Source organism: Schistocerca cancellata, chromosome 6, assembly GCF_023864275.1.
Source record: "Schistocerca cancellata isolate TAMUIC-IGC-003103 chromosome 6, iqSchCanc2.1, whole genome shotgun sequence".
Classification (NCBI taxonomy): domain Eukaryota; kingdom Metazoa; phylum Arthropoda; class Insecta; order Orthoptera; family Acrididae; genus Schistocerca; species Schistocerca cancellata.
In genome coordinates, this window is record NC_064631.1 from 293759059 (window position 1) to 293786271 (window position 27213).

A 27213-nucleotide genomic window follows, 5' to 3' on the forward strand; every position below is an offset into this window, starting at 1 on the left:
TTGCGGAATGAATGCACCCATTCTTCTCCTGGCAGATTATTATGAAATTTCGTCTCTTTTCGGCCAGATTTAGCAAGGTAGCCTTTAAATAAATATCTAATATCCAATTTAGTGAAGGGAAATCCCCAATGTGCAGCCCTCAACATACCTTGCGTCAACATTTCTTCTTCTTCTTTATTTAGCACTGGCTGTCCTCCCATTTTTTTTGGATGTGCTTTGTGCTCTTTATTTTGTAGGGTTGATTTAGGTATACCATACAAATCACACGCTTTTCTGTACGATAATTTACCACTCTGAATATCACAAACGGCTTTATCTAAAAGTTCTGGGTCATGATTACACCGTACTGTAGCACCTCTCCAGCTCTTATACGTTCTTGGCATTGTCCGAAGTCACCCCACACAGTACACAGTTTTACAAAAACTGTCGTTATTTCATAACCTTGCACGAGAAACTCGACAAACTTGTACAGAAATTATCTCAATGCTGTTAGCGACTGAGTGCATCGACAATTACGGTTACAATAACTTCCCGCTCGGTGCAACAATAGAAAGTTTCCGCTTTACCATAATGTATGGATTCTTAACACTGAGACTGTTCGTCAATTATTCACGTAGGGAAACAAATAAGTCGTGAAAAGCGATAAATGCATTCTTGCGTTAAAAATAACTGGTGCACGGACGTTAAAATAAGTAACTCTTCGTTTCTACGCAGTGGCAAAGAACAAATAAGCCATACTGTCGGAATTCACCCGTGTCCGAAATCACCCCATTTGGCGGTACCTAAAGATTTATGTTTAAAAGTCTCCAATTGTCCAGCTGGCCTTTGCACATTTGAATTACTGTTGACTAATGAAATAAAGTTCATAGAAATAAAGGAAACTGTAAAATTACAACAGGAGATAGTGCTGGGAGTTGTATTATATCTCAGGTTGAATACTAACAAGCTACTCACCATAGCAGAGATGTTGAACTGAAGACAGGCACAAGAAAATACTACTAAACACTTAAACTTTTGGCCAGAAGGCCTTCTTAGTCGGAGACAGTGATGTGTGTCTATTTCAGAAGGAGGCCATCTGGCTGAAAGCCTACATGTTTAATAGTATTTTTGTTGTGCCTGCGACTCAGCGTCTCCACTATATGGTGAGTGGCAATCTATCCTTTTCATAAAGTTGTCATTATTCCATCCTGGATTTTTCATTGTTTGAATACTAGTAATGAATTATATTGTTGTTACCTCTTTGTTGCAATGTTATGAGAGAAGTTGATGGCTAAGATAAATTAGGACTCCAGTGTGGATGCAGACAGTAGTTAGCTTGATGAGTCTCCCGTGCATTAAATCATTTATTTACATTTGTATTTAAAGAATCAAATTCTGATTCGTCATGTGTTCTGGGGAAGATGGGTTGAAATCCTGCAGTTGCTATCCTAATTGAGGTTTCCTCTGGTTTCTGTAGATTTTTTTTTACAATTGTTGAGCTGAATCAATAACAATGCCAGTCAGTCTTCTCCTCTTTCTCACAGTGTCACTGAGCTAACTGATGAGTGACCTGTCAACTGCACTGAGCACTTGCAGAATGAATGAAACCATCCATCTCACATTGCCAATTAGGACACATTCATCCTTTTTTGCCATAACTTGATGTTGGGGAAATTCTACTGTTCCAATTATTTCTTAATTTTTACATTGATTGAATTTATATATTGCACTAAAAGATCAAAAGTCTGTGGACACAACTATGTAATGTAAAATTAACGAATATATGTCAAGAAAGATGGACCCACCAGTATAAAGAAGGTGGGGAGTACTGTGTCGTCAATAGAGAAACAGTAAAAGTGTGTCCACACGATGCCTCTTTTGTCTTGCACAGTCACCGATATATGGGAATAAAAGGGCATACATAAAAATTTGTGGAAAGAACGCATGTACGCATGGGTGTTCTCGAGTCCACATGTTGCCTAATTGCTTAAGCAGTCTGCTATGAATCCTCTTACTTGCTTGGGAGCATTTATTGTGTTTATTATGGTGAAAAGGTGACAGAAAAGGAAAACGTAAAAGTGACGGTAGATAAAACAGTATACAAACAACAGAGGTATGACAAATACAAACTGATGACAATGTTTTGTCTGGAAATTTCAGGAGGAGGTCACAATGAGATTTCAGATTTTCTGCTTGGGAAATTGCAGCGAGAAGGTTTGCAAGAAAATAGTTAGCTAGTAACTGATGACTTTTATACTTGTTTGAATTACTTATTCTTCATTTCAAAACAAAGCATTTCAGTTCTATGAAATTTATAACTTATAATGTGGAATAATTGTAATTTATTATTTGATTGTTTTGTACCTCTTTTTACTGTAAGAAATTCCTAAGCTTGTAATTATCATCATATTTTGTTCCTATATAATAATACAATTGTATCTATTAGCATATCTTTGCCTCTGTATATGTCTGCTTGCATCTGTATGTGTGTGTGTGTGTGTGTGTGTGTGTGTGTGTGTGTGTGTGTGTGTGTGTGTGCGAGCGCGCGCGCGAGTGTATACCTGTCCTTTTTTCCCCCTAAGGTAAGTCTTTCCGCTCCTGGGATTGGAATGACTCCTTACCCTCTCCCTTAAAACCCACATCATTTCGTCTTTCCCTCTCCTTCCCTCTTTCCTGACGAAGCAGCCGTTGGTTGCGAAAGCTAGAATTTTGTGTGTATGTTTGTGTTTGTGTGTCTATCGACGTGCCAGCGCTTTCGTTTGGTAAGTCACATCATATTTGTTTTTAGATAATTCCCCCCCCCCCCCCCCCCCCCCCCCCCCCCCCCCCCCACGTGGAATGTTTCCTTCTATTATATTCAAAACAAATTTTTTTATGTACTTATGTATGTACATCTTCGAAATTTCATGAAAGTAGGGGGACAGGGTTGAGAACTTATGAGAACTAACAATGAGATTAGTAAAACTTAACAATTTATAATCTCCCAATGATGTCAGGAATGGCTGGCGACAAGCCAAGTAATCCGAATTGGCGTTGCCGGCGCCAAGCGAATAAATTTGTAAGAGACGTATGGACGGCAAGTGTTAAGTGTCGAAAAGGCTAAATTTAATTCGATGCAAATTACTACAGATTAAGTACTACTCCCTGCAAATTCATGAGACGTCATTTGTGGTTGGCTTACATTTGGGTAAATGCAGTAGTCAGTGGATGTCAGCTGTCTAACAAATCCATCAGTGATATTTCAGTCCTTCCAAAGCTGCCAAAGTTGATTGTTGGTGATGTGACTGCAAACTGGAAACGTGAAGCAATAGCCACAGCTAAACCAAAACCTGGCAGACCTCATGTAGTGATGGAAAAGAACCATCATTGCTTAGGTGGTTGTAAAATAAAAATAGCAAGAAATCAGCAGAAGGAATCAGTAGTGATGTCTAAAGTGCTATCAGCAGTCCAGCTAGCATAATGATTGTGTCTAGGAAGTTAAAAAGAATGGGTTATAGTGATCGAGAACTTTCTCATACACAACACATTTCTGTAGTCACTGTTAAGCTATCTTAAGGTGATGTAAAGAACGAAGCCACTGGATAGTGGGTGATAGAAAGTGATTTAGAGTGACAAATAATACTATATCCTGTAGCAATATGATAGAAAGGCTCGATTTTGGCGAATGTCTAGAGAATATTACCTGCCATAATGAGCAGTTCCAATGGAAGAGTACAGAGGTGGTGGTGATGTGTGTTTTTCATGGTTAGGGTGTGATCCTATTTTTGAACTTACGGAAACATTAAATAAATATGAAAGGACATGAATTCATTTTACAGCACTGTGTACTGTGTACTAGAGTGCTGCAATGTTCAGTGTTTGACCGGTCACGGCTCGCCTGTTGACAGGGGCACCGAGTCGCTCCTGCCCGGCCCCATACGACTGGGCTCGGTCACGTACTCGCCAAATGTCTGTTGTCCGGATTCCGGACACACGGATAACATAGCATGACTGGTCACCGCTGGCGTCTCACCTTGCCTCTCTCCGGCTAGCTGCACTGTACTGTACAAATCCAATACACTGATTCTCTCTCTCTCTCTCTCTCTCTCTCTCTCTCTCTCTCACACACACACACACACACACACACACACACACACACACACACACACACACACACACACACACACACTGTATTTATATCTGTGTCTCTCTCTCTTTTAATACAAAAGTAATGTTTCCAAGAATGGGTACATGACACAGCTAAATTCATACAGCAATTAAAAAGTAAAATGATATTTCAATACAATCGCGAATAGAAGACAAGTCTCATTTCCAAACAGAACATATATTTTTCCTTTCATTAATAGGAAACATTAAATAAGTGCTTTCCCTCTAGTCTAGAAGACAACTATCTTCATAAAGGAAGCATACAAAGAACATTAATCGTTTACAGACGTAACTTGTCATACTTTTCACTTGTTTGCAGCAGAAACAAAATTATAGTTATTGTTGATCAGCAGTAAATCACTAACACGTTCCGGATTTAATTGGCTGTGGCGATTTATTAGTAACATGCTGGCTTTAATAAAGCATCTTTCACTAGGTGCGCTTGTTGCTGGGATACATAAAATACGTCTTGCAACTGCAGCCAGGCCTGGCAGATCTGTTTCATGTCTGTTCCACCACTTTAAGATTTCATCATCATCTCCGGCGTGCATTAAAATGTAGAGACCTACTTCATCTGCTGCGGATGATCTGTTGTTTCTCCATTCCTTAAAACGATCTCTCTTTCTGGGTGGTGATGACACAGTACTTGAAGGATCTATGATAATAAACAAAAGAGACCAGTAATACAGAACTTATGTGGAAATCATCGAAATGTTCCCCTAAAAACGAGGTTTATACATTAATGAAATATTATACGAATCATAACATTCCCGTTTCTCCGTAATACACTATCCACTAACTATGCAAAAACGATTATGTTAATGATTGCATGTTGTACCTGCGTAAGTAGCACACATTTGTCGCACATTGCTAAGAATTTCCTGCTTTTCATTTATTTCAAGCATATTAAGGTCACGGAAAATGGCCAAAGAAACGTAGCAATTTTATGTCTGGAAGTGATCACAATCTTCTCACAAACGAAAGTCAAGGCTCGATTTTTAATCCTTTGCACCTCCTGTTAAAAAATACATATCTGTTAGTACACATCTATTACGCTAGTTAATCATAAATCTATCGCATGTCATAATGAAACAGTGCCTTTAACTGCAGTAATTATTCACCTGACAGTCAGTGTCACTGACACTGCACACTTGTTGCACTTTGTGTAACCAAAGAAGAACTAACTGAATTGTCGGTTCTTTTTCGCCTTCTAATTCATCTGTGGCCTCTTTAAATGGTCTCAGAAAATGCGCAATTTTTCCTGCAAGCTCATTATCATATCCTTGCAATCTGTAAGCGGAGTCCTTTTCCGCCAACAAAGCAGCAACTTCGTTATACTGGGTGTGTAAGGATTCCAGCATAGTGTACAAGCTGTTCCAGCGTGTGCAGACCTTTGTTTCAACGATGCGAGCAGAGCAGAGGCCACTTTTCTTAATGTACCTTACAATGCATTTTGCAGTATTTATTGTTGATGCGATATTGGGGGGCATGATGTAACAAGAGGTTCATCGAAAGTATGGCTAAGTGCTGTGTTTATACAAGGAGCAGCACAAGGAATCCTTTTGTAATTTTCCAAAGCCTTTATTGCGTTGGCACCCTGGTCGGAGACAAAAACAAAACTGTGCAACATGTCTGGCGAAATGTCCTAATCAGCCGTCCTCTCTTCAATTTCTTTCATAATATTTACTCCCGTCTTCTTAACGTCCGGGAATTTTGTTGTAAATAAAACATTGTTCGCAAGAGACCAATCTCTGCTAATGTACTATGTTGTAAGCGTCAAATAGTGCACCTGATTATGCGAATCAGTCCACATATCAACTGTCGCAGCACATGTTTTATTAATAACTTCCGCAGTAACAGAAGGCATTATGCTGTTTCGTATTGCATCATCTTGCTCTTTGACATGTCTGCTTATAATAGAGGGATGTGGCATGACATCAGCCACGTTAACTTCTCCATAATGTGCACCTAGATGTATTAATTCTTGGCCTAATTCTCTGAAACCTTCACCGGAAACAACATGAAAAGGCCTCATATCTTTAGCATACATTGCAACACACTTTTCTGTAATACTATTTTTTACTGCCGGTATCCCTGAAGGTGCTGTATCTTTGTGAGGTTTCTTGCAACTGTGTTTCTTTAAATGAGTGGTTCCCGACTGGAAGCACAATAATGTGGAGCAATTTATGCACGACACGTACCCAGTAGACGCACTGTTTTCATCTACAACCAACAGAAATGTACTCCACACTTGGCTTTTTAGACCTTCCCGTTTCTTCAATGTGTAAACATTGGTTTCAATCTTACGTCTTACTGCACTGGCTTCCTCACGCTGCATGATAACAGAGATACACACCACAAATGAGAAGCCCGTACTGGCTGCAGTCTCACATAGATAATGACACGTGTAATGTGTTTGAAGTTACGTGCTACGTATTCGGTCACGGCATCTATGCTCGGTCACTAGAACTAGTGCGGGCAGCCTATCCAGTTAGGGTGTGCTCACCCCAGCCCATATTTTGTGCTCGCTTACTCGGTCATGCAGGACTCTACTGTGTACAATAGAGGAACAGTTCAGAGACAGTGATTGATTTTATCAACATGACAATGTTGATAAAATTTATCATAAAGTAGCATCTGTGAGGCAGTGGTTTGTGGACAATAATATTCATGAAGTCCTGTTTATTCTCCTGATCTGTACTCGATGAAATACCTTTGGGATGAGTTAAAACATTGACTTTGCTCCAGACCCTAAGTGTCCAACATTTGTAACTTCATTTTTCATCTCTTGAGAATGAATGGTCTGCCATTACTCCAGACATCCATCTCACTTTGAAATGTCCCCATCAGAGTTAAAACCATCAAAAACATGAAGGACTGACACACCCGATAGTAATGTCCCCTAAAATCATGTCTGGATATTTTTGATCAGATAGTGTATTTATTCATTTATTTCATTTCTTTTAGCTGTCTGTGGTCTTCAATTTTCTTCAGTTTTTGATATTTCTCTTTTGCCAATATTCCATCATTCTTCAAGTTACTCTTGCTTACTCTTCTCTCAAGAATCTTCCTGTTCTTAATTTTTCATTGGATAGCTCATCCTCTCTCACCAGTTTTGCTTTGAACCTCACTGTACTTATACCTCCTTTACAGATCCCGTACTTCTCTAGAATCTGGTGATTTTCTTCCACACATGGGACTTGTTTCTTTCCATTCTTCTGGTAAGTCATCTTATTTGACACCTTTTCTGCTTTTACTATTTTAATTTGTCGACAAAGAGATGACCCTTTCTTTGCTGTGGTTGAGGTCTTCTCAGATGTCTTGTACAGTTCCTTGTTTGATCTTAAGTGAAATTTAAAGTTATGTCATATCCTTTTTAGCCTCAGAATCTTCCATAAAAATTTCCTTTCTTTTTTTCTATATTTCTAGCAATTGTGTCTGCTGCTTGTAAATATTTGTTTGACTACAGTACTGTAGTATCTGAATTTGGCTTGATAAGATAGGAATTTTGATTTGTTTGTTTCTCATTCAACTACAGCCTTCTCGTTTTGTTCAGGGTGAAAAATCTCACCTAAACTCTTGAACTGGTGTGGCCTTCTGTTCTCGCCATGTGTTGTTTGCCATGTTCATTGTTCACATTGAATTCTTTGCATCTGTGATCACGTACTCTTTCCAGAAGCTATTTGTAGTCCTGTCTTTGGGGTATCTCTAAAGAATTCTGTTTATTTGATTTGCATGGAAAAATACTACATAATTTATAAAGGTGAGACATGTAAATTTAAATGCAGTCTTTTGATAGTTGATAGTTTTTGGGATGTTTTGATGACTCATTGTGACTACTATATTATTATTATTATTATTATTATTATTATTATTATTATTATTTTAATTACGTTAGTAAATTCCATACTTCAGGAAGTTATTGGAACTTGTCATGTGTTGTTTTTTCAGTTCTTAGTGAAGAAAATGCACAGCCTGAGCCATTAAATACTGTGATGTTTCTAAATGCTCTGAAGCCTAAAAAGAAAGATGATGGATTTAATTGCCCAATTGCAATCTTTGAAGTTCCTAGTCCCAATCAGCAGCCGATGTATCCAAAGGACCAGGTATGTTAAATTTCAATAATAAGTATTATTTATAAGCAGTGGATTCAGCTGTATTAACAGGGAAACTTCATTCTCGAAGGAGCAAATGCTCAAAGGAAATTACACAGCAACTGTAAATGACCATTTGAAAGTGAATCCATTTGAAATTGAGGCATTAGATATCCTGAGGCTCATAAGTTGTTCTGCCGTCATTGACATAATAAAAATGTAATGGAAATAGGGACCCCTCTGTTTAAATTAACCAAACATAGAATAAGAGTTAATTAAAAATGAAGTTTGGTGTGAGATTACGATGGACTCAAATAGGTAGATGTACTTGTACTGTATAGTTAGAGGTATGTGTGGGTGTTGATAACCACAATAATTGTTACCTTTTGGATAAAAGCGTGTGCTGTTTGTAGGTATGTGTGGGTTATTTGCAGATGTCTGCCATAACTGCAGTGAGGTTAAGAATTACAGGACAGTATCAGTCTTTATTGTACTCTTTTCCTAAAATTACTTGCATGAATAAACACCACATGTCTGTTTTGAAGCATGTTGTGGGTGATGTTACGCATATGGGATCAGTGGTCATGTAAGGTGTGACCCATAGACCACAAGGCTGCATTGTGCCAGCATATTTGATTATTCACAGCAAGCAACAATGATTGGCTGTGTGCCTGCCCATTTGAATGTTACCACCAGACATCATACTTTCGTGATAGAGTATGAATTCTTGTACAAGTCAGCTCATTGAACTTGACAATTGCAGCTTTATTATTATTTTAGAGGATGGAGTACCAATATATAGGGTGTCTTATGAGGTACGGCCTATATTCAGGAATATTATGGGAAATCTCATTAGAAAAAAAAAAAATTCATATGGTTGTATACTCTATTCTGAATGCTTTCTGAGATAACACATTTAATGTGCATTTGATTTTGGGCTAGGGTACACATCTCTCTCTTACCCACATCAACCTCTTTGATGTGTTATTCTAACCCACCCTCCCTTTATAACTTCCAATCTCTTTGCTTGGGATGTCTTTGTGCCCTTTAACTAGGCTGTTGAACATGCAGTTGTCCATGGTGTGTTGGGAGTGGCATAGTGGGAGGGACTGAGAATGTATCAGAGAAGCATTGGTTGACTGTGTTCATAGTATGCTGGCTAAAATGCCACACCTCTACAATAACGAAGAATAATCAGATATTGTGTGTGTTTACAGCTTCTGTGACAGTAGCGCTGCTGCTGCTGCTGCTGCTGCTGCTGCTGTCGAACAATACTGTCGGCACTTTCTGACATGTTGAATTTCTCATCATAGTATTTACCAGAGTTTTTAGCACACACTGTGTGAAACGGGTGTTCTTCAGAGTTCCCATTTTTCTTCTGAACCAGAAGTTCAACAATCTGCAGGAACGGCAACACATTGTTTAAATGGTACAGCATATTTCTAATACCAGCACACGACTGCTTTCTGCATGTGTCAGTATCTCATAAACCTGTGTATGGGGACAATTACATGCTATAAACTGGTGTTCATTTCATATACAGCGTGTCCACAAGCTTCTCATTGGCGACAGTAACACATGCTTTAAATTTTGTCACTGATTAAATGACATCGTCATTTGCTTGCAGTTATGTTATTTACTGATACAGTAACTTTTATACAGAATGAAATCAATAACACACGGAATAATCATAGTCACAAGAAAATCTACACACTACAGTGGATACCAATTTCCAAGTTCGGTTTTAGAAGAGTAAATGATGGGACAGAATTAATTGCATTTTTTGGAACATTCATTCGTTGAACACCGTGAGGACGTTCCTTTGGACATTCAGCCTGCAATGTACTTTCGGAATGATGGAGCCCTCTACATATTACCAGATGTGTGAAGGAACATTTCGCCTGCACTTGCCCTAATTGCTGGATCAGTTGTGGTAGTGCAACGAACTGGCCACTAAGATTGTCTATCTTATGCCATTAGATGTATGTTTATGGGTTTGGATGAAGTCTGAAGTGTACAAACAAAAGGTGAAGATGCAAGATGGGCTTCTTGTGTGCATCATGGACATTATGGCCCTCATTGGGGTATGTGTAGAGCCACTCAGACAGGCAACACATGTCCTCTCAAGGGTGGGATATTCAAACATTTATTGTGACCTGTAATGTGAGGTGCATGATAATGCTTAGAGACAAATGTGTTAAAATATATATTCTTCAATTGGTACTTTGTAAAACATGTGTTGTAATGTTTATTAACTGTTGTATATTTGTAAACCTGACAATGTATTGAATAATACAGAAAATAAATACGATGTCCATTAAACGTGTTCTGTCTCATATAACATTCAGGATAGGACATATGCCCCTACAAAGCTTTTTGCTTCAAATGGTTATTCCTGCCACATCCCTGAAAATTGACCATTCTTCTGGGGACACCCTGTATAAGTTTGCCTGCAGAGTGTCCTGGGGTGGGGTATGCACATTGTGAACATCTGCTGGGCTGGTAATGGTGACATGTTGTTCTTTCTGGTTTTGCACACTTTTAAATGTGCTTTCTACTTCTATCCTATAAGCAGCTGCCTTACATCTTATTCTTGTTTCTTTTTGCATTTCAGTAATGGATGTACATATGATAAACCAACTAGGTAACTAAAACTGACAACTTGTGCTCTGACTTTTTCTTCTTGCTGCAGCAAAAATGATCCACAGAAAAATTGGCAAAATCTGTCTCAAAGCTTACAGAAGCACTTGAAAGTGTGGAACACTACTGTGTAGAAAACTATCTTGAGCCAAATCCTACTAAAATTAAAATATATACTTCTCATATTCGCTACAAACAAGTGTCAAGAAAGGTGACATCATGGTGAGGTATAATTCTGAGGCCCTGTGCAAATTTAATTTACTTGGGATTTATCTTATATCGAGATCTAACAAGTCAGGAACAGTGGTACCACATCAAGTTGAATATAGATGGCAGAAATTAAATACTTTGAAAATTAACCAAAACCACTTGGGACAGGCAAACAACCTGTTGTGAAAACTACAGTTTTAGTAATGCACTTCTCCACTGGTGAATGTGATAGCCCACTGTGGTATAAATCAATTCATGCCATGAAAGTTGACTGTCCTAAATGAAAACTGCAGATCGGTAATTTAGTGGTTATGACCAGCCCCAACCAAAAATTTTTATTTCCTGGCTGGCATTGTTCCAATTAGAAGAGAAAAGGCAGCCTATAAGGGTACAGCCAAGCTGTTTACTTCCACAGAACACCCAATTCATGGCATAAAAGTAGCCGTTTCATTACTGAAGTCTATTGTACCTACAGGGTAGTTCGAGAAATACACCGCTTCCTGTCTGGAGAACTGGATAAAATCCAAGAAACATCTGGAATCCCACCATGAATAGAGCTCATAGCTGAATACAAAGGAGTCAAGTCAAGTGCAAAGCCACTAACCAACTGCAGAGTGATTTTGCTTGATGAAACAAACCTTGCACAGCTGTGATTTCTTTGAGGTTTGGAAACATAACAAATATGGTGCAACTTTGACAGTTACATGTATATACTCATGTCGTCAGTGTCCTATGCAGTGTTTAAGGGAACAGCTTATATCAAAATGGCTCAGTAAAGTCAATGTGATGTGTTCATGCATTAAAACTGTTTAGTGATTAAACTTGTTATTTATTTCTGTTCATTTAATTATGAAATATGTACTGCAGTGTATGTATTGCTTCTGTTATGTTTGGTGGTGGTGGTGGTGGTGGTGGTGGTGGTGGTGGTAATTAATAATAATAATAATAAACCCCGTGGAGGCCCGGGAAAAGAATAGGCTTCCGGTATGTTCTGCCAGTCGTAAAAGGCGACGAAAAGAACAAACCACTAATAGGGCTAACCCCCCTTCTAGTGTGATTACTTGGTTCAGGACAGAACTAAAGAAGCCTCGGACAAGTGCCGTCATGGTCGGGGACGACGCTTGAACCCTATGCCCGCCCACAATGTAACGACACTGCTAGCCAACTGGAAAATGATTTAAATCCAAATAGAGGTGTTTTGCAGGATATGCTTCCTGCAACCACCCTAGAACGAAAACAAAGACAGAGGATGAGATGGTCAGATGAAGTTAATCGACACCTCATGTTCTGTTATTACCAAGCAACAAACCTAGGAACCAACACAACTGGATACAGATCACAAGTATACACAACATTTATTACCAGATACCCGGAATTAAAATTTTTAACAGAACAACGACTAGCTGATCAGATCCGTGTAATAATAAAAAATAACAGGATACCCCAGTCAGAATTAGAAAACATCAAACAACAAGTACAACAAATACTGGAACAAAATTATGTGCAAATAGAAGAAGAAAAAGAAGAATATACAGTAATGGACTCCCCCCCCTACGGGTCCGGGGATTAGAATAGGCCCGAGGTATTCCTGCCTGTCGTAAGAGGCGACTAAAAGGAGTCCATCCCCCTCATGGGGGTAGTTAGCGCCTGCGTCCGGAGACGGACGGTTCCACGACCTATAGTTGTGGTCTTTTTGGTTTTTCACTTCTCGTTTCTTCCTTCCTTTTGTTGGTTCCTTTCCTTGCTCTTCTCCACCTCACTGTCTTCCTTACTCTTTCCCTTGACTTCTCCTTGCCTTCTCATTGCCTTCTTCTCCTTGCCTTCTCATTGCCTTCTTCTCCTTGCCTTCTCTGGTCTCCGCCTCGGCGTTTGAGAAGGTCTGTCCTCTTTCTCCCTCTCTCTCTTCTTTTTCCTCTTCTTCCTTCCTCCCTGTGCGTGCCTGAAGGCCGACCCATGCGTTCGCACGCGTAGCCGGTGACGGGGTAACGCGTAATTCCCCGCCCTGGGTAAACATATAAGGCACGCGCGTACCCCCTGGTAAAGGCCAGGCCCGGGGAGGGGTGATTGCCCGAGCTGATACCTTCTGGCCATGCCGATTGGTCCCTCCGTCTGTTTCTCGGGAGGTGTGACCTGAGGTGTAAACATTCACCTAAGGCGGGAGTGCCCTCTGAGAGGGTCCCCACAAGGAAGGAGCGCGCCATCGGAGATGCTGGCAATCATGGGGGATTCCTCCGCAATGGATTCTACTCCATCTCTCTCGACTTCTGCCCAAAAACGGAAACGTGACCAGCCACCAGTGACAAAAGTACTACCGCCTGCCCCACAGTTCCTCGTCGTTTCTCGATCTGAGGACGGAAAGGATTTTTCCTCTGTCAACCCTTTCGTTATCCAGAAGGGCGTAGATGCCATAGCCGGATCTGTCAAATCTTGTACCAGGTTGCATAAGGGTACCTTATTACTAGAAACTGAGAGTGCCTTTCAGGCACAAAAACTGCTTCGGGCCACACTCCTGTACACGTTCCCTGTCCGGGTGGAGGCCCACCGAACTTTGAATTCGTCTCGTGGTGTAGTCTATACTAGCTCCCTCGACGGATTGACTGACGAGGAGATTCAATCTTTCCTCGCTGAGCAGGGCGTGACGGCTGTCCATAGGGTCATGAAAAAGGTCAACAATGACCTTGTACCGATCCGGACACTTTTCTTGACCTTAGATAGTGTTAAGCTGCCATCGCGCATAAAGGCGGGCTACGAGGTTATTTCTGTTCGCCCCTATGTCCCGACACCTACGCGCTGCTACCAGTGTCAGCGTTTCAATCACACTCGACAGTCTTGTTCCAATGCGGCTAAATGTGTCACTTGTGGCAGGGATGCCCATGAGGGTGACTGTCCACCTCCGTCTCCTCGTGTGAACTGTCAGGGTGACCATGCTGCATCCTCCCGCGACTGTCCTGTCTATAAGGAAGAACGCTGTATCCAAGAAATTCGGGTCAAAGAGAAAGTGTCCACCTCGGCTGCTCGCAAGCTATTGGCTAGTAGGAAGCCCGCGCTGCTCCCAGCGGGGAAATACCGTACTGTCCTCGCCTCTCCTCGGACTACCAGGGAGGTAGCAACCCAGACATGCGATCTGACCTTCAGCACCACGGTCGTCCGTTCGGCCAGTGCTAAGATCGCGCGGTCGACGTCTCCTCTTCCTCTCATCACCCCGCAGACACCAGCCCCTTCATCAGCTTCTGCTAAGACGAAGACCCCGAAGTCAGATGCACGGGCCTTCAAGAAGGAACCATCCCGTGCAGACTTCCTACGTACCTCGACCTCCCAGCCTTCGACCGGTACTTCCACCAAACGTCCTTCCAAAAAGGCTCATAGGAAGTACAATTCTCCTTCTCCGCCACGGCGCATTTCTTCTCCTGCGCCACCCAGCGGTTGCCGCCCCAGGCCGTCATCCGTTTCGCCTGGCCGCACCGCTGGTAGCCGTACATCTGGCCTTTCCCCGGCGGAGGAAGCTCCCCCTCCCGGCCATCCTCCCGAGATGGCCGATGAACCTATAGACCCAATGGACGATGACTGTCCGCCTACTGATAGCGGCGGCAGTGCTCGCTCGAAGCCAGGCCCTCAGCGGCCTTCGAGGTGACCCCTTCTTTCATCTTCCTTTTCTTACGATGGCACTTATTCACTGGAATATTCGCAGCATTCGCTCCAACCGAGAGGACTTGAAGTTGCTGCTCCGCTTGCACCGTCCGCTCGTCGTAGCCCTCCAGGAAACGAAGCTACGCCCATGCGATCAAATTGCCTTGGCACACTACACCTCTGTGCGTTTTGACCTACCCCCTGTGGTAGGTATCCCAGCTCATGGAGGGGTTATGTTGCTGGTCCGGGATGATATTTACTACGATCCCATCACGTTGCACACCGGCCTGCAGGCAGTTGCCATCCGCATTACTCTCCCCACTTTTACGTTTTCCTTTTGTACCGTTTACACTCCATCGTCATCTGCCGTTACCAGGGCAGACATGATGCAACTTATTGCTCAGCTACCTGCACCATTTTTGTTAACTGGAGACTTCAATGCCCACCATCCCCTTTGGGGCTCTCCAGCATCCTGCCCGAGGGGCTCCTTGTTAGCAGACCTTTTCAACCAGCTCAATCTTGTCTGCCTCAATACTGGCACCCCTACTTTTCTTTCGGACACATCTCACACCTATTCCCATTTAGACCTCTCTATATGTACTCCCCAACTTGCACGCCGGTTTGAGTGGTATGCACTTTCTGATACATATTCGAGCGACCACTTCCCGTGTGTTATCCATCTCCTGCAGCATACCCCCTCTCTGTGCTCCTCTAGTTGGACCATCTCCAAGGCAGACTGGGGGCTCTTCTCTTCCAGGGCGACCTTTCAGGATCAAACCTTCACAAGCTGCGATCGTCAGATCGCACACCTCACGGAAGTTATTCTCGCTGCTGCTGAATATTCCATCCGTCACCCCACTTCTTCTCCACGTCGCGTACCGGTCCCCTGGTGGACCGCAGCATGTAGAGACGCTTTACGTGCTCGTCGACGTGCTTTGCGCACATTTAAACGCCACCCTACAGTGGCGAATTGTATCAATTATAAACGATTACGTGCTCAGTGTCGTCGTATTATCAAAGAAAGCAAGAAAGCCAGCTGGGCTGCTTTCACAAGCACCTTCAACAGTTTTACTCCTTCTTCTGTTGTCTGGGGTAGCCTGCGCCGGCTATCTGGCACTAAGGTCCACTCACCAGTTTCTGGTTTGAAGGTCGCGAATGACGTCCTTGTGGCCCCTGAGGCTGTCTCCAATGCCTTCGGCCGCTTTTTCGCAGAGGTTTCGAGCTCCGCTCATTACCACCCTGCCTTCCTCCCCCGCAAACAGGCAGAGGAGGCTAGGCCACCTAACTTCCGCTCCTCGAATTGTGAAAGTTATAATGCCCCATTCACCATGCGGGAACTCGAAAACGCACTTGGCCGATCACGGTCCTCCGCTCCAGGGCCAGATTCTATTCATATTCAGATGCTGAAGAACCTTTCTCTTGCGGGTAAAGGTTTTCTTCTTCGTACATACAATCGCATCTGGATTGAGGGACATGTTCCCGCATGCTGGCGCGAGTCTATTGTTGTCCCGATTCCTAAGCCGGGGAAGGACAAGCACTTGCCTTCTAGTTATCGACCTATCTCGCTTACCAGCTGTGTCTGTAAAGTGATGGAGCGAATGGTTAACTCTCGATTGGTTTGGCTGCTCTAGTCTCGACGCCTACTTACCAATGTACAATGTGGATTTCGTAGGCGCCGCTCTGCTGTTGACCATCTGGTTACCTTGTCGACCTTCATTATGAATAACTTCTTGCGGAAGCGCCCGACCGCGGCTGTGTTCTTTGATTTGGAGAAGGCTTACGACACCTGTTGGAGGGCGGGCATTCTCCGCACCATGCATACATGGGGCCTTCGCGGTCGCCTCCCTCTTTTTATTCGTTCCTTTTTAATGGATCGACAGTTCAGGGTACGTGTGGGTTCTGTCCTGTCCGACACCTTTCGCCAGGAGAATGGGGTGCCACAGGGCTCAGTTTTGAGCGTCGCTCTCTTCGCCATCGCGATCAATCCAATAATGGATTGCCTCCCAGCTGATGTATCAGGCTCCCTTTTTGTGGACGATTTTACCATCTATTGCAGCGCGCAGTGTACACGTGTCCTGGAGCACTGTCTTCAGCGTTCTCTTGACCGTCTTTACTCCTGGAGTGTCGCCAATGGCTTCCGTTTTTCTGCCGAGAAGACGGTCTGTATTAACTTCTGGCGCTACAAAGAGTTTCTCCCACCGTCCTTACGACTCGGTCCCGTTGCTCTCCCAATCGTGGAGACAACCAAATTTTTAGGCCTTACATTTGACAGGAAACTTAGCTGGTCTCCACATGTGTCATATTTGGCCGCCCGTTGTACCCGTTCTTTAAATGTCCTCCGTGTTCTCAGTGGTATGTCGTGGGGAGCGGATTGAAACGTCCTACTTCGTCTATATCGGTCGATCGACCGCTCCAAGCTGGATTATGGGAGCTTCGTATACTCCTCTGCACGGCCATCCATCTTATGCCGCCTCAACTCCATACAACATCGGGGTTTACGACTTGCGATCGGAGCATTTTATACTAGTCCCGTAGAGAGTCTTCATGCTGACGCTGGTGAATTGCCACTCACCTACCGGCGCGATATACTGCTTTGTCGGTATGCCTGTCAGCTACTGTCAATGCCCGACCATCCGTCTTATCGTTCCTTTTTTGACGACTCTCTCGACCGTCAATACGGGTTGTATGTCTCTGCCCTGCTACCCCCTGGAGTTCGCTTTCGTCTCCTCCTTCAACACCTTAATTTTTCACTCCCTGCAACCTTTCGAGTGGGCGAGAGCCACACGCCACCTTGGCTCCAGGCTCAGGTCCGCGTTCACCTTGACCTCAGCTCGCTCCCGAAAGAGGTTACCCCCGGTTCGGTCTACCACTCCCGTTTTTTGGAACTTCGTTCGAAGTTCATCAACATGACTTTAATTTATACAGATGGCTCTAAGACCAATGACGGGATCGGGTGTTCCTTTATTGTCGGGGCACAAAGTTTCAAATACCGGCTCCATGGCCATTGTTCGGTCTTCACAGCTGAGCTCTTTGCCCTCTACCAGGCTGTTCTTTACATCTGCCGCCACCGACATTCTGCTTATGTCATCTGCTCCGACTCCCTGAGCGCCATCCAGAGCCTCAGTGATCCGTACCCGGTTCACCCTTTCGTACACCGGATCCGACGCTCTCTTCAGCAGCTGGTGGACGTCGGTTCTCTGGTTAGCTTTATGTGGGTCCCTGGCCATGTCGGTATCCCTGGGAACGAAGCTGCAGATGCCGCGGCCAAGGCTGCGGTCCTCCAGCCTCGGACAGCTTCTTGTTGTGTCCCTTCGTCCGATTTTAGCAGGGTCATTTGTCGGCGTATTTTATCGCTGTGGCATGCCGATTGGGCTGCACTTACAGACAACAAGCTTCGGGCCTTAAAACCTCTTCCCGTGGCTTGGACGTCCTCCTCACGCCCTTCTCGGCGGGAGGAGGTAGTTTTGGACCGGTTAAGAATTGGACACTGCCGGTTCAGCCATCGCCATCTGCTGACGGTTCGACACATTTTAATGTCCTGTCCAGATTTTAACACACTGCGTCTAGATCTTAACCTGCCAAGTACTTTCAATGCCATTTTAGCGGATGACCCACGAGCAGCTGCTCGTGTTTTTTGTTTTATCAATTTGACAAACCTCTATAAGGACATTTGATGCTATTTTTTAATCCTATGCCTGTCAGTCTGTCTTTTATCGTGTTTTCCCTTTTAGTTGTTGTTGTCAACTTGTGCCTCGCGGTGCATTCTTAGAGTAGTCAGGGCGCTAATGACCATTGAAGTTGCGCGCCCTAAAACCACAAAAAAAAAAAAGTAATGGACTCAAACATCCCAGATCAAACAAACAAAGAACAACACACATCAATTAAACAATCAGAGGAAAATGATATCCTAAGACAGCCACCAGAACAATTACAAATAGAACACGAAGTGACACACATGTTAGATATAGAAGAAAAATTTCAGCTGACATATATAGAATACAAAGACACAAATGCAGACATTAGACCAATCTCGCATAGACCACCAAATAACCCACAAGTTGAAACAACAAGAACAACTATCAACACAATCATACACAACAAAATAAATGAAAATACAACTATGGAAGAGTTAAAACTACTGGTTTATGTAGGAGCACTAACTACACTAAATATACACACTAGGCAGAGATCAGAACCAACCAACACACAGATGAAACCCGCAAAACCAGTATGGCAACACAGGCTACAGATCAGAATAGAAAAACTGAGAAAAGACATCGGACAGCTAACACAATTTATAAGAAATGAAATATCAGACTAAAAACAAAAAAGGTTAGGTAAAATCTCACAACAAGAAGTGATAGAGCAATTAGATGAAAAGAAGCAGAAATTACAAGCATTGGCCAAACGACTTAGAAGATACAAAAAAAGTGAAAATAGAAGGAAACAAAACCAAACATTCAACACAAACCAAAAGAAATTTTACCAGACAAATGATAACACACACATTAAAATAGACAATCCACCAAACATAACAGACATGGAACCCTTCTGGAGCAACATATGGTCAAACCCGGTACAACATAAGACACGCATGGTGGATACAAGCAGAAACAGACTCATACAAGATGACTCCACAAATGCCTGAAGTGATAATTTTGCAACATCAAGTCACCCGAGCAATTAATTCTATGCACAATTGGAAAGCCCGTGGAAACGATAAAATAGCAAATTTCTGGCTAAAGAAGTTCACCTCAACACATTCACATCTAACTAAATTATTTAACAGTTACATTGCAGACCCATACACAGTCCCTGATACACTTACACAAGGAATAACTTATCTGAAACATAAAGATCAAGCAGACATAGCAAACCCAGCAAAATATCGCCCCATAACATGCCTACCAACAATATACAAAATATTAACTTCAGTCATTACACAGAAATTAATGACACATACAGCACAGAACAAAATTATAAATGAAGAAGAAAAAGGCTGTTGCAAAGGAGCATGAGGATGTAAAGAGCAACTGATAATAGATGCAGAGGTGACATATCAAGCTAAAACTAAACAAAGGTCACTATACTACGCATACATTGATTACCAGAAAGCTTTTGATAGTGTACCCCACTCTTGGTTACTACAGATATTGGAAATATACAAAGTAGATCCTAAATTGATTCAGTTCCTAAACATAGTAATGAAAAATTGGAAAACCACACTTAATATCCAAACAAATTCAAATAATATCACATCACAGCCAATACAGATTAAGCATGGAATATACCAAGGAGACTCATTAAGTCCTTTCTGGTTCTGCCTTGCTCTGAACACACTATACAACATGCTAAATAATACAAATTATGGATATGATATTACTGGAACATACCCACACAAAATAACACATTTGCTATACATGGATGATCTAAAACTGCTGGCAGCAAAAAATCAGCAACTCAACCAATTACTAAAGATAACAGAAGTATTCAGCAATGATATAAAAATGGCTTTTGGAACAGACAAATGTAAGAAAAATAGCATAGTCAAGGGAAAACACACTAAACGAGAAGATTACATATTGGATAACCACAGCGACAGCATAGAAGCGATGGAAAAAACGGATGCCTATAAATATCTAGGATATCTATAGGAATAGATAATACAAATATTAAAGAAGAACTATAAGAAAAATACAGACAAAGACTAACAAAAATACTGAAAACAGAATTGACAGCAAGAAACAAGACAAAAGCTATAAATACTTATGCTATACCAATATTGACCTACTCATTTGGAGTAGTGAAATGGAGTAACACAGACCTAGAAGCACTCAATACACTTACACGATCACAATGCCACAAATATAGAATTCATCACATACATTCAGCAAATGAAAGATTCACATTAAGCAGAAAGGAAGGAGGAAAGGGTTCATCGACATAAAAAACCTATATTATGGACAGGTAGACAATTTAAGAAAATTCTTTCTAGAACGAGCAGAAACTAGCAAAATACACAAAGCAATCACTCATATAAATACACCGACTACACCACTGCAATTTCATAACCACTTCTACAACCCTTTAGATCACATAACATCAACAGATACGAAGAAAGTAAATTGGAAAAAGAAAACACTACATGGCAAGCACCCGTATCATCTAACACAGCCACACATCGATCAAGATGCATCCAACACATGGCTAAGAAAAGGCAATATATACAGTGAGACGGAAGGATTCATGATTGCAATACAGGATCAAACAATAAACACCAGATATTATTAAAGATCCCAATACCACAACAGATAAATCCAGACTTTGCAAACAACAAATAGAAACAGTAGATCACATCACGAGCGGATGTACAATACTAGCAAATACAGAATACCCCAGAAGACATGACAATGTAGCAAAAATAATACATCAACAGCTTGCCTTACAACATAAATTTATAAAACAACACGTTCCCACATGCAAGTATGCACCACAAAATGTACTGGAGAATGATGAATACAAATTATACTGGAACAGAACCATTATAACAGATAAAACACCACCACATAACAAACCTGACATCATACTCACCAATAAAAAGAAGAAATTAACACAACTAATCGAAATATCCATACCCAATACAACAAATATAAAATTAAAAAAAAAAAAAGGAGAAAAAATTGAAAAATACATCCAACTGGCTGAGGAAGTCAAGGACATGTGGCATCAGGATCAAGTTGACATTATACCAATTATACTATCAAATACAGGAGTCATACTACACATTATCCACCAGTACATCAACGCAATACAGCTACATCCAAACGTATATATACAAATACAGAAATCTGTAATTATTGATACGTGTTCAATAACCCGAAAGTTCCTAAATACAATGTAACATATACCGTACAGTTTTAAGGAAGTCACGCTTGATGAAGGTCTGCGTCACTTTCCAATTTTAACCTGACCTAAGGTCTGAGAAAGGAAAGAAGATAATAATAATAATAATAATAATAATAATAATAATAAAAGAATTACTCAAGAAACCTGCAGATATCATCATCCAAGATAATGTTTATTTGGTAGCATCAAACATCTTGTTGACACAAATATATTCTGAATGAATAAGAAATATACAGCTGTGGGAAATGAGGATCAAAAGGAAACCATACGACACATCAGATATGGATGTAAAGAATTGGCAGCCATGGGATATTTGAAAAGGCATGTTGTGATTGTCAAAATAACCACCGGAAATTGGGATACGAGCATCAGTTAACAAAAATCTTTCATTTGTACCATAGATACAATCATCTTATTGTTGTAGAAAACTAAAATTCCAAAACTGTAAAAATAATCTATTATAATGGACCTGATGTAACAGCAATCAATAAGGCTGAGCAAGTCACCTTTCCTCATTTATGCGCTCCCCATATGGTCAGTTCATCAGTGTACAGATGGTACGACACATGTAAATCACGATGGTGTCAGGGTTGCTCGCTGAAATATTGTGCCTGTTGCACTGTTCTGTCAGACGCACTGCTGTTCACATTATTTACGTTGAAGTCCCCATGTAGCAAGGAGGTAATGATACTGACTTCTGCAGTGTAACTTCAGAATTGAGAGAGCAAACTTAAACAGTCCTGAAGAGAGAAATCCCTTCAGGGCCATTACCCATATCACTGAGAGAATTTAAGCATTCACAAGTCGTAGACTCTTCTGTGCTGTCAATTTGTAATTCAATAAAACTGCAGCTAAATAGCCATATACAGTTACTTTGCTTAAGATTTTAAATTTTTACATATTCATTTATAGATTTCACTCTTTCACTGCACAGTTCTATGTGATATCGTTCACAGGCTTTGTTACACAGTTCACACACACATATTGTGGTCATGATAATTTTTGTTTGAATGAAAACTGTTGAGGATGGTAGATGTTCACTCTGGAGTGTGCGCTGAAACCATAGACCACATATTAGGCTGCCCTAACTTGTCAAAGAATGAGTACTGTAAGAGGCACAATACAGCCAGCTCACACCTTCATTAGCAAATATGCACAACTTAAGAGTACTAGGTATCTCTAACAGATATGACTAAACACCTATGTTGCAATAGCCGGATGTAACTATCCTATATGATCAGCAAATACGTACCAACTGCATAGTAACAGATAACAGTTGTGAATTCGTGTATATCAGGCAGCTAGATCATACTGATGGTCTTTCCGCAGTGGTCGCATAGGTTCCCATCATATCAACAAAGTGCTGTCAGGCTTTGCATCACTTTGTTGGGTGACCATTTGGGCCTGGCGAGCAGTGTTGACAAGTGGGGTGTATTCAGCCCTTGTGAGGCCAAATGAGGAGTTACAGGATCAAGAAGTAGCAGCTCCAGTTAAGAAAACTGACAGTGGCCAGGAGAGTAGTTTGCTGACCATATGCCCTTCATATCTGCAACCATGATGCCTACCAGCTGAGGATGACAAGGCAGTCAGTCAGTACCATTGGGCTTTTTGAGGCCTGTTGAGATGGAGTTGAGTTCAGATATTATGGCTCGTAACTAGTGTCTCAGTCCAGTTGTGATGGAAATGTTTATGATAAGGTGGCCAAGAGGCTATCAAAATGCAGGGTTTTGAGCATCAGGATCAGTTGAAGATGGAATGTATTAACTGATGTCATCTGTGTCATTGATGATGACCTATACCGTGTAACTTGAAGAAGAGCACACCATCCAGAATCCCAGGATGTAGTTAAGACAGTGAAATACACTGGTGTCCACAATGAAAGCAACAAATGGAAATTTTGCAAGGTTACGTTTATTTTACCACAAAACAGTATAAACAGGTGTTAGCCAAGTAGAAACAATGTAAAGAACACAGGACATAAACAACTGCAACATAAATAGCTGTAAAAACACGTTCTTTGTTTTTCCAGCTTGTTGGATTCGCACACACATTCTGACAACTGTTTAATTTGCTCAGTATGGGGTGTGACCACGTATGGCTCCAATATAGGTCTGACGACGATGGGACGTGCTGTAAATGATGTCGTCAGTCTCGTGCTGAGGCAATAATGCTCGTTCTTCCTACAGAGCTGCTCACAAGTCTTGGAGAGTGGTTGGTGGATCCTGATGTGATGTAACGTGTCTCCCTAGTGCAGGGCTTCACAACATACGTGCTCGCGGAGCAAGCTGTGAGCAGCAAGGCGCGAGCACGGAGCAGCGCGGGCATGCTACCCCCACTACCGGACCAGAGCGGAGAGGGGGGAGAGTCACGTGGGGCACACAACAGCTGCCGCCAGTCAATGTAAATCCGCGGCCACCTGCAGGGATATCACTCACGAATTATTACTGCGACAAATGAAACAAATAAAGGAGAATGTACACGTGCCACATAATTTTATTAGCTTAGTGTATGCCTCTACATTCATGTTAATTTGTGAACTGTTACACAATAAAAGGTGTCACTGAAGTGTGGGATTCTCGGTTATCTTGTACTTTTTGCCCTTTACAATTGCATCTACGTTCGGAGAAATTGTTCTTTTGCATTGTAGGCGCAGCGTGCAGTTTAAATTTCGATCAGACAATGCGTTTCTCAGGCGCGTCTTGTTACATTTCATTGCAGAAAACAGTTGTTCACAAACATACGTGGAACCGAACATTGATATAATTGTAGCCGCCAGTTTGTGCAAACGAGGAAATCTATCCTGAGGGAAGTGTCTGTAGAATTCAAAAATGTTTTTCTTGTTCTGAAATTTGTCTCTGTATTCTGTCACACAGCAGGTCAATAATTTCTAGTTGCAGCTCAGGACGAATCTCTTCAATATTCACCGAATATGGAGAGGAGAACAGTTCAAAATCACTGTCTAGTGCTGTCAGATCTTGAAAGCGTTGATCAAATTCTTCCTTAAGGGCAACTAAACTATGTGAATAACGTTCACAGTCTTTGTGAACATCTTGCATGGATAATAATTTAGGAAAATGAGCTAGATTTCCTGTTTCCAGCTGACTCACCCAAAGTGTCAATTTCATTTTAAAAGATCGTATTCGATCTATGAAATGAGTAATTAGCAGATCTTTACCTTGTTGTGAAATGTTCAAAGCATTCAGATGGCTAGTTCAATCTGCTAAGAACGCGAGATCACATTTCCATGAAGGCTCTTTCAATTCAGGAACACACTTGTTATTTATTTCCATGAACGTATTTATCTTATCTAATAGGCAAAAAAATCGATTTAATAATTCGCCACGACTAAGCCAGCGAACCTCGCTGTATTGAGGCAGGCTACCATACTGGCTTTCTACATCCTCGAGAAAGCTTTTAAATTGCCTGTGTTGTAGCCCATGCTTCTGTATATAATTGGTTGTACGAACAACACTCATCACATTTTTTAGAGCGATACTCGATGCACATAATTTTTCCTGGTGGATCACACAGTGAACGCCCCTTATTTCATTCGGCACGGTCAGTTTTTTCATTTTCTCCTTCGACAGCGCAACGAAACCTGATTCCCCCCCCCCCCCCCCCCCCCCCCCCACGTCATTGCTGGTGCACCGTCTTCAGACACTGAAACTAAAGAATTCCACGACAATCCTATATTTTCAACACTTTCTTCGACACTACTTAAAATATCAGCTCCGTTTGTAGTGTTCTTCATGGCTACTACATCGAGGAGCTCCTCCCTCACCTGAAGATCTCTATTAACACCTCTAATAAATATGGCAAGCTGTGCTGTTCCAGTGATATCAACACTTTCGTCCAGAGCTAGAGAATATGCCATAAAATCTTTACAGATATTTGCAAGCTGGCTCTGGACGTCGTCTGCCATGTCCTGTATGGGACACACAATGGTCCTGTTAGATAATGGCACAATCAGAAACTGTTCAAATTGAGATGGACACAAATGTTCCGCTGCAACTACCAAACATTCTTTTATTAAATCGCCATCAGTGAAGGGGCGCAGGGCTTTTGCTAAAAGCAAAGCAGTTTTGTAACTCACTCTGAGAGCTGCCTTGGTTGATTTTTCTTCGTCGTCCAGATCTTCTTCGGATAGCTTCCTTTTAAGTTTAATAACTTCCTGTGCACGATCTGGTCCATCACATTTTCCACTTCCGTGGTCTTTCGCGTGATACGACATATAATGTCGCTGCAAATTAAATTTCCTAAAAGAATTCAGCATTTTGTGACATACTAAACATTTCGCAACACCATCTTTTTCTGTAAACAGATACAATTCATCCCAATGGGGGTTGAACTGCGAAAGCATGGTTGGGATTACACATCGGCGACTTGACATGATTCTTAACCAGCGAAGTGACTGTTATCTGAGCTGATCGTAGTACTTTAAACGTTACACAGTTGGTGCGAATTCAATAGGCACGCTGCGGCCCTATTCAAGCGTGCGCGCGCATTTCCCCTCTTTCCCTACTCCTCCACCTTGCACCTGCTCGCCAGCACGTGCCTGAGCGGACACGAGTACTGGCGCTCAAAACCGGCCAGTTGTTAAGCCCTGCCCTAGTGTATCCGACATGTTCTATGGGATTTAAATTGGGAGAATGAGCAGACCATGCCATGCGTGCAATACCTTCCGTTTCCAAGGAAATGTCAACTGCATGTGCTCTATGAAGTCGAGCATTATTGTCTATCAGTACAAAGTCTGGGCCCGCAGCTCCTCACAGCAGTCGTACATGAGATCCCAAGATCTCGTCGTGATACCTTACAGCAGTTAAGCCTTGCTGATTCACCCATACAGTTTCATGGAGAGGTGTTATACTGGTCAACATATTTCTTGCCCACACCATTAGGGATCCTCCTCGGGACTGGTCTGTTACCACAATGGTTGGATCTGAAATCATGTTTGATGTTCACTCCAGAAGCGAATCAGTCGATAATCAGTTTCCAGATCAAATTGGGACTCGTGTGTGAAAAGAACATTGGCCCACTGTTTGACCGTCCAGGTGGCATGTTGAAGACTGCAGTCTAGATATTCCCTTCCGTGAAGACACGTTAGAGGTATATGTGCAGCTGGTCTCCAACAATAAAGGCCACTCTGCCGAAACCTTCTGGACACTATTTTTCTCGATACAACATGTCCAGTGGATGCTGCGAGGTCAGATGTCAATTGCCGTGCAGTACCAAGGCCAGCGTTGTGCCCTGACAGTAAAAAACGGTCCTCTCTCTCTCTCTCTCTGATGTCACACAGTCAGTCCTGAACTAGTCTTTGGGATACAGTTTTGGTCTCTATAAACTGTTGCCACGTCCGAAAAAGATTCACATTAAGCCATCTGGCCACATCAGTTAGCAACTGTCCTGCTTCCTGTGGCCCTCCACCACAGTGTGTCTGGTAGGTGTCTTCTCTGTGCCATACTGCATCATTTGGGACTGTGTATATGGCTGCTGTGGGTGTGGAACTACCCGGCAAACACTACCCCGTTTGAGAGGTGCCTGACGCCATCATTGGCATGGTTGTCGATTGACTGAAATGTCATCTTCCATGCAGTACACAATTGTATGGACA

General features: G+C 42.1%; 1 protein-coding gene across 2 annotated transcripts in view; it reads left to right on the forward strand.

The window, feature by feature from the left end:
* The window catches only part of LOC126191041 (uncharacterized), a 161419-nt gene that overhangs the window by 61198 nt on the left and 73008 nt on the right, over window positions 1-27213 (forward strand). For both annotated transcript variants that reach the window (XM_049931751.1, XM_049931752.1), the window contains exon 6: window positions 8077-8231. In XM_049931751.1, coding sequence (XP_049787708.1) covers window positions 8077-8231 — 155 coding nt within the window. The remainder of the gene's footprint in view (window positions 1-8076; window positions 8232-27213) is intronic.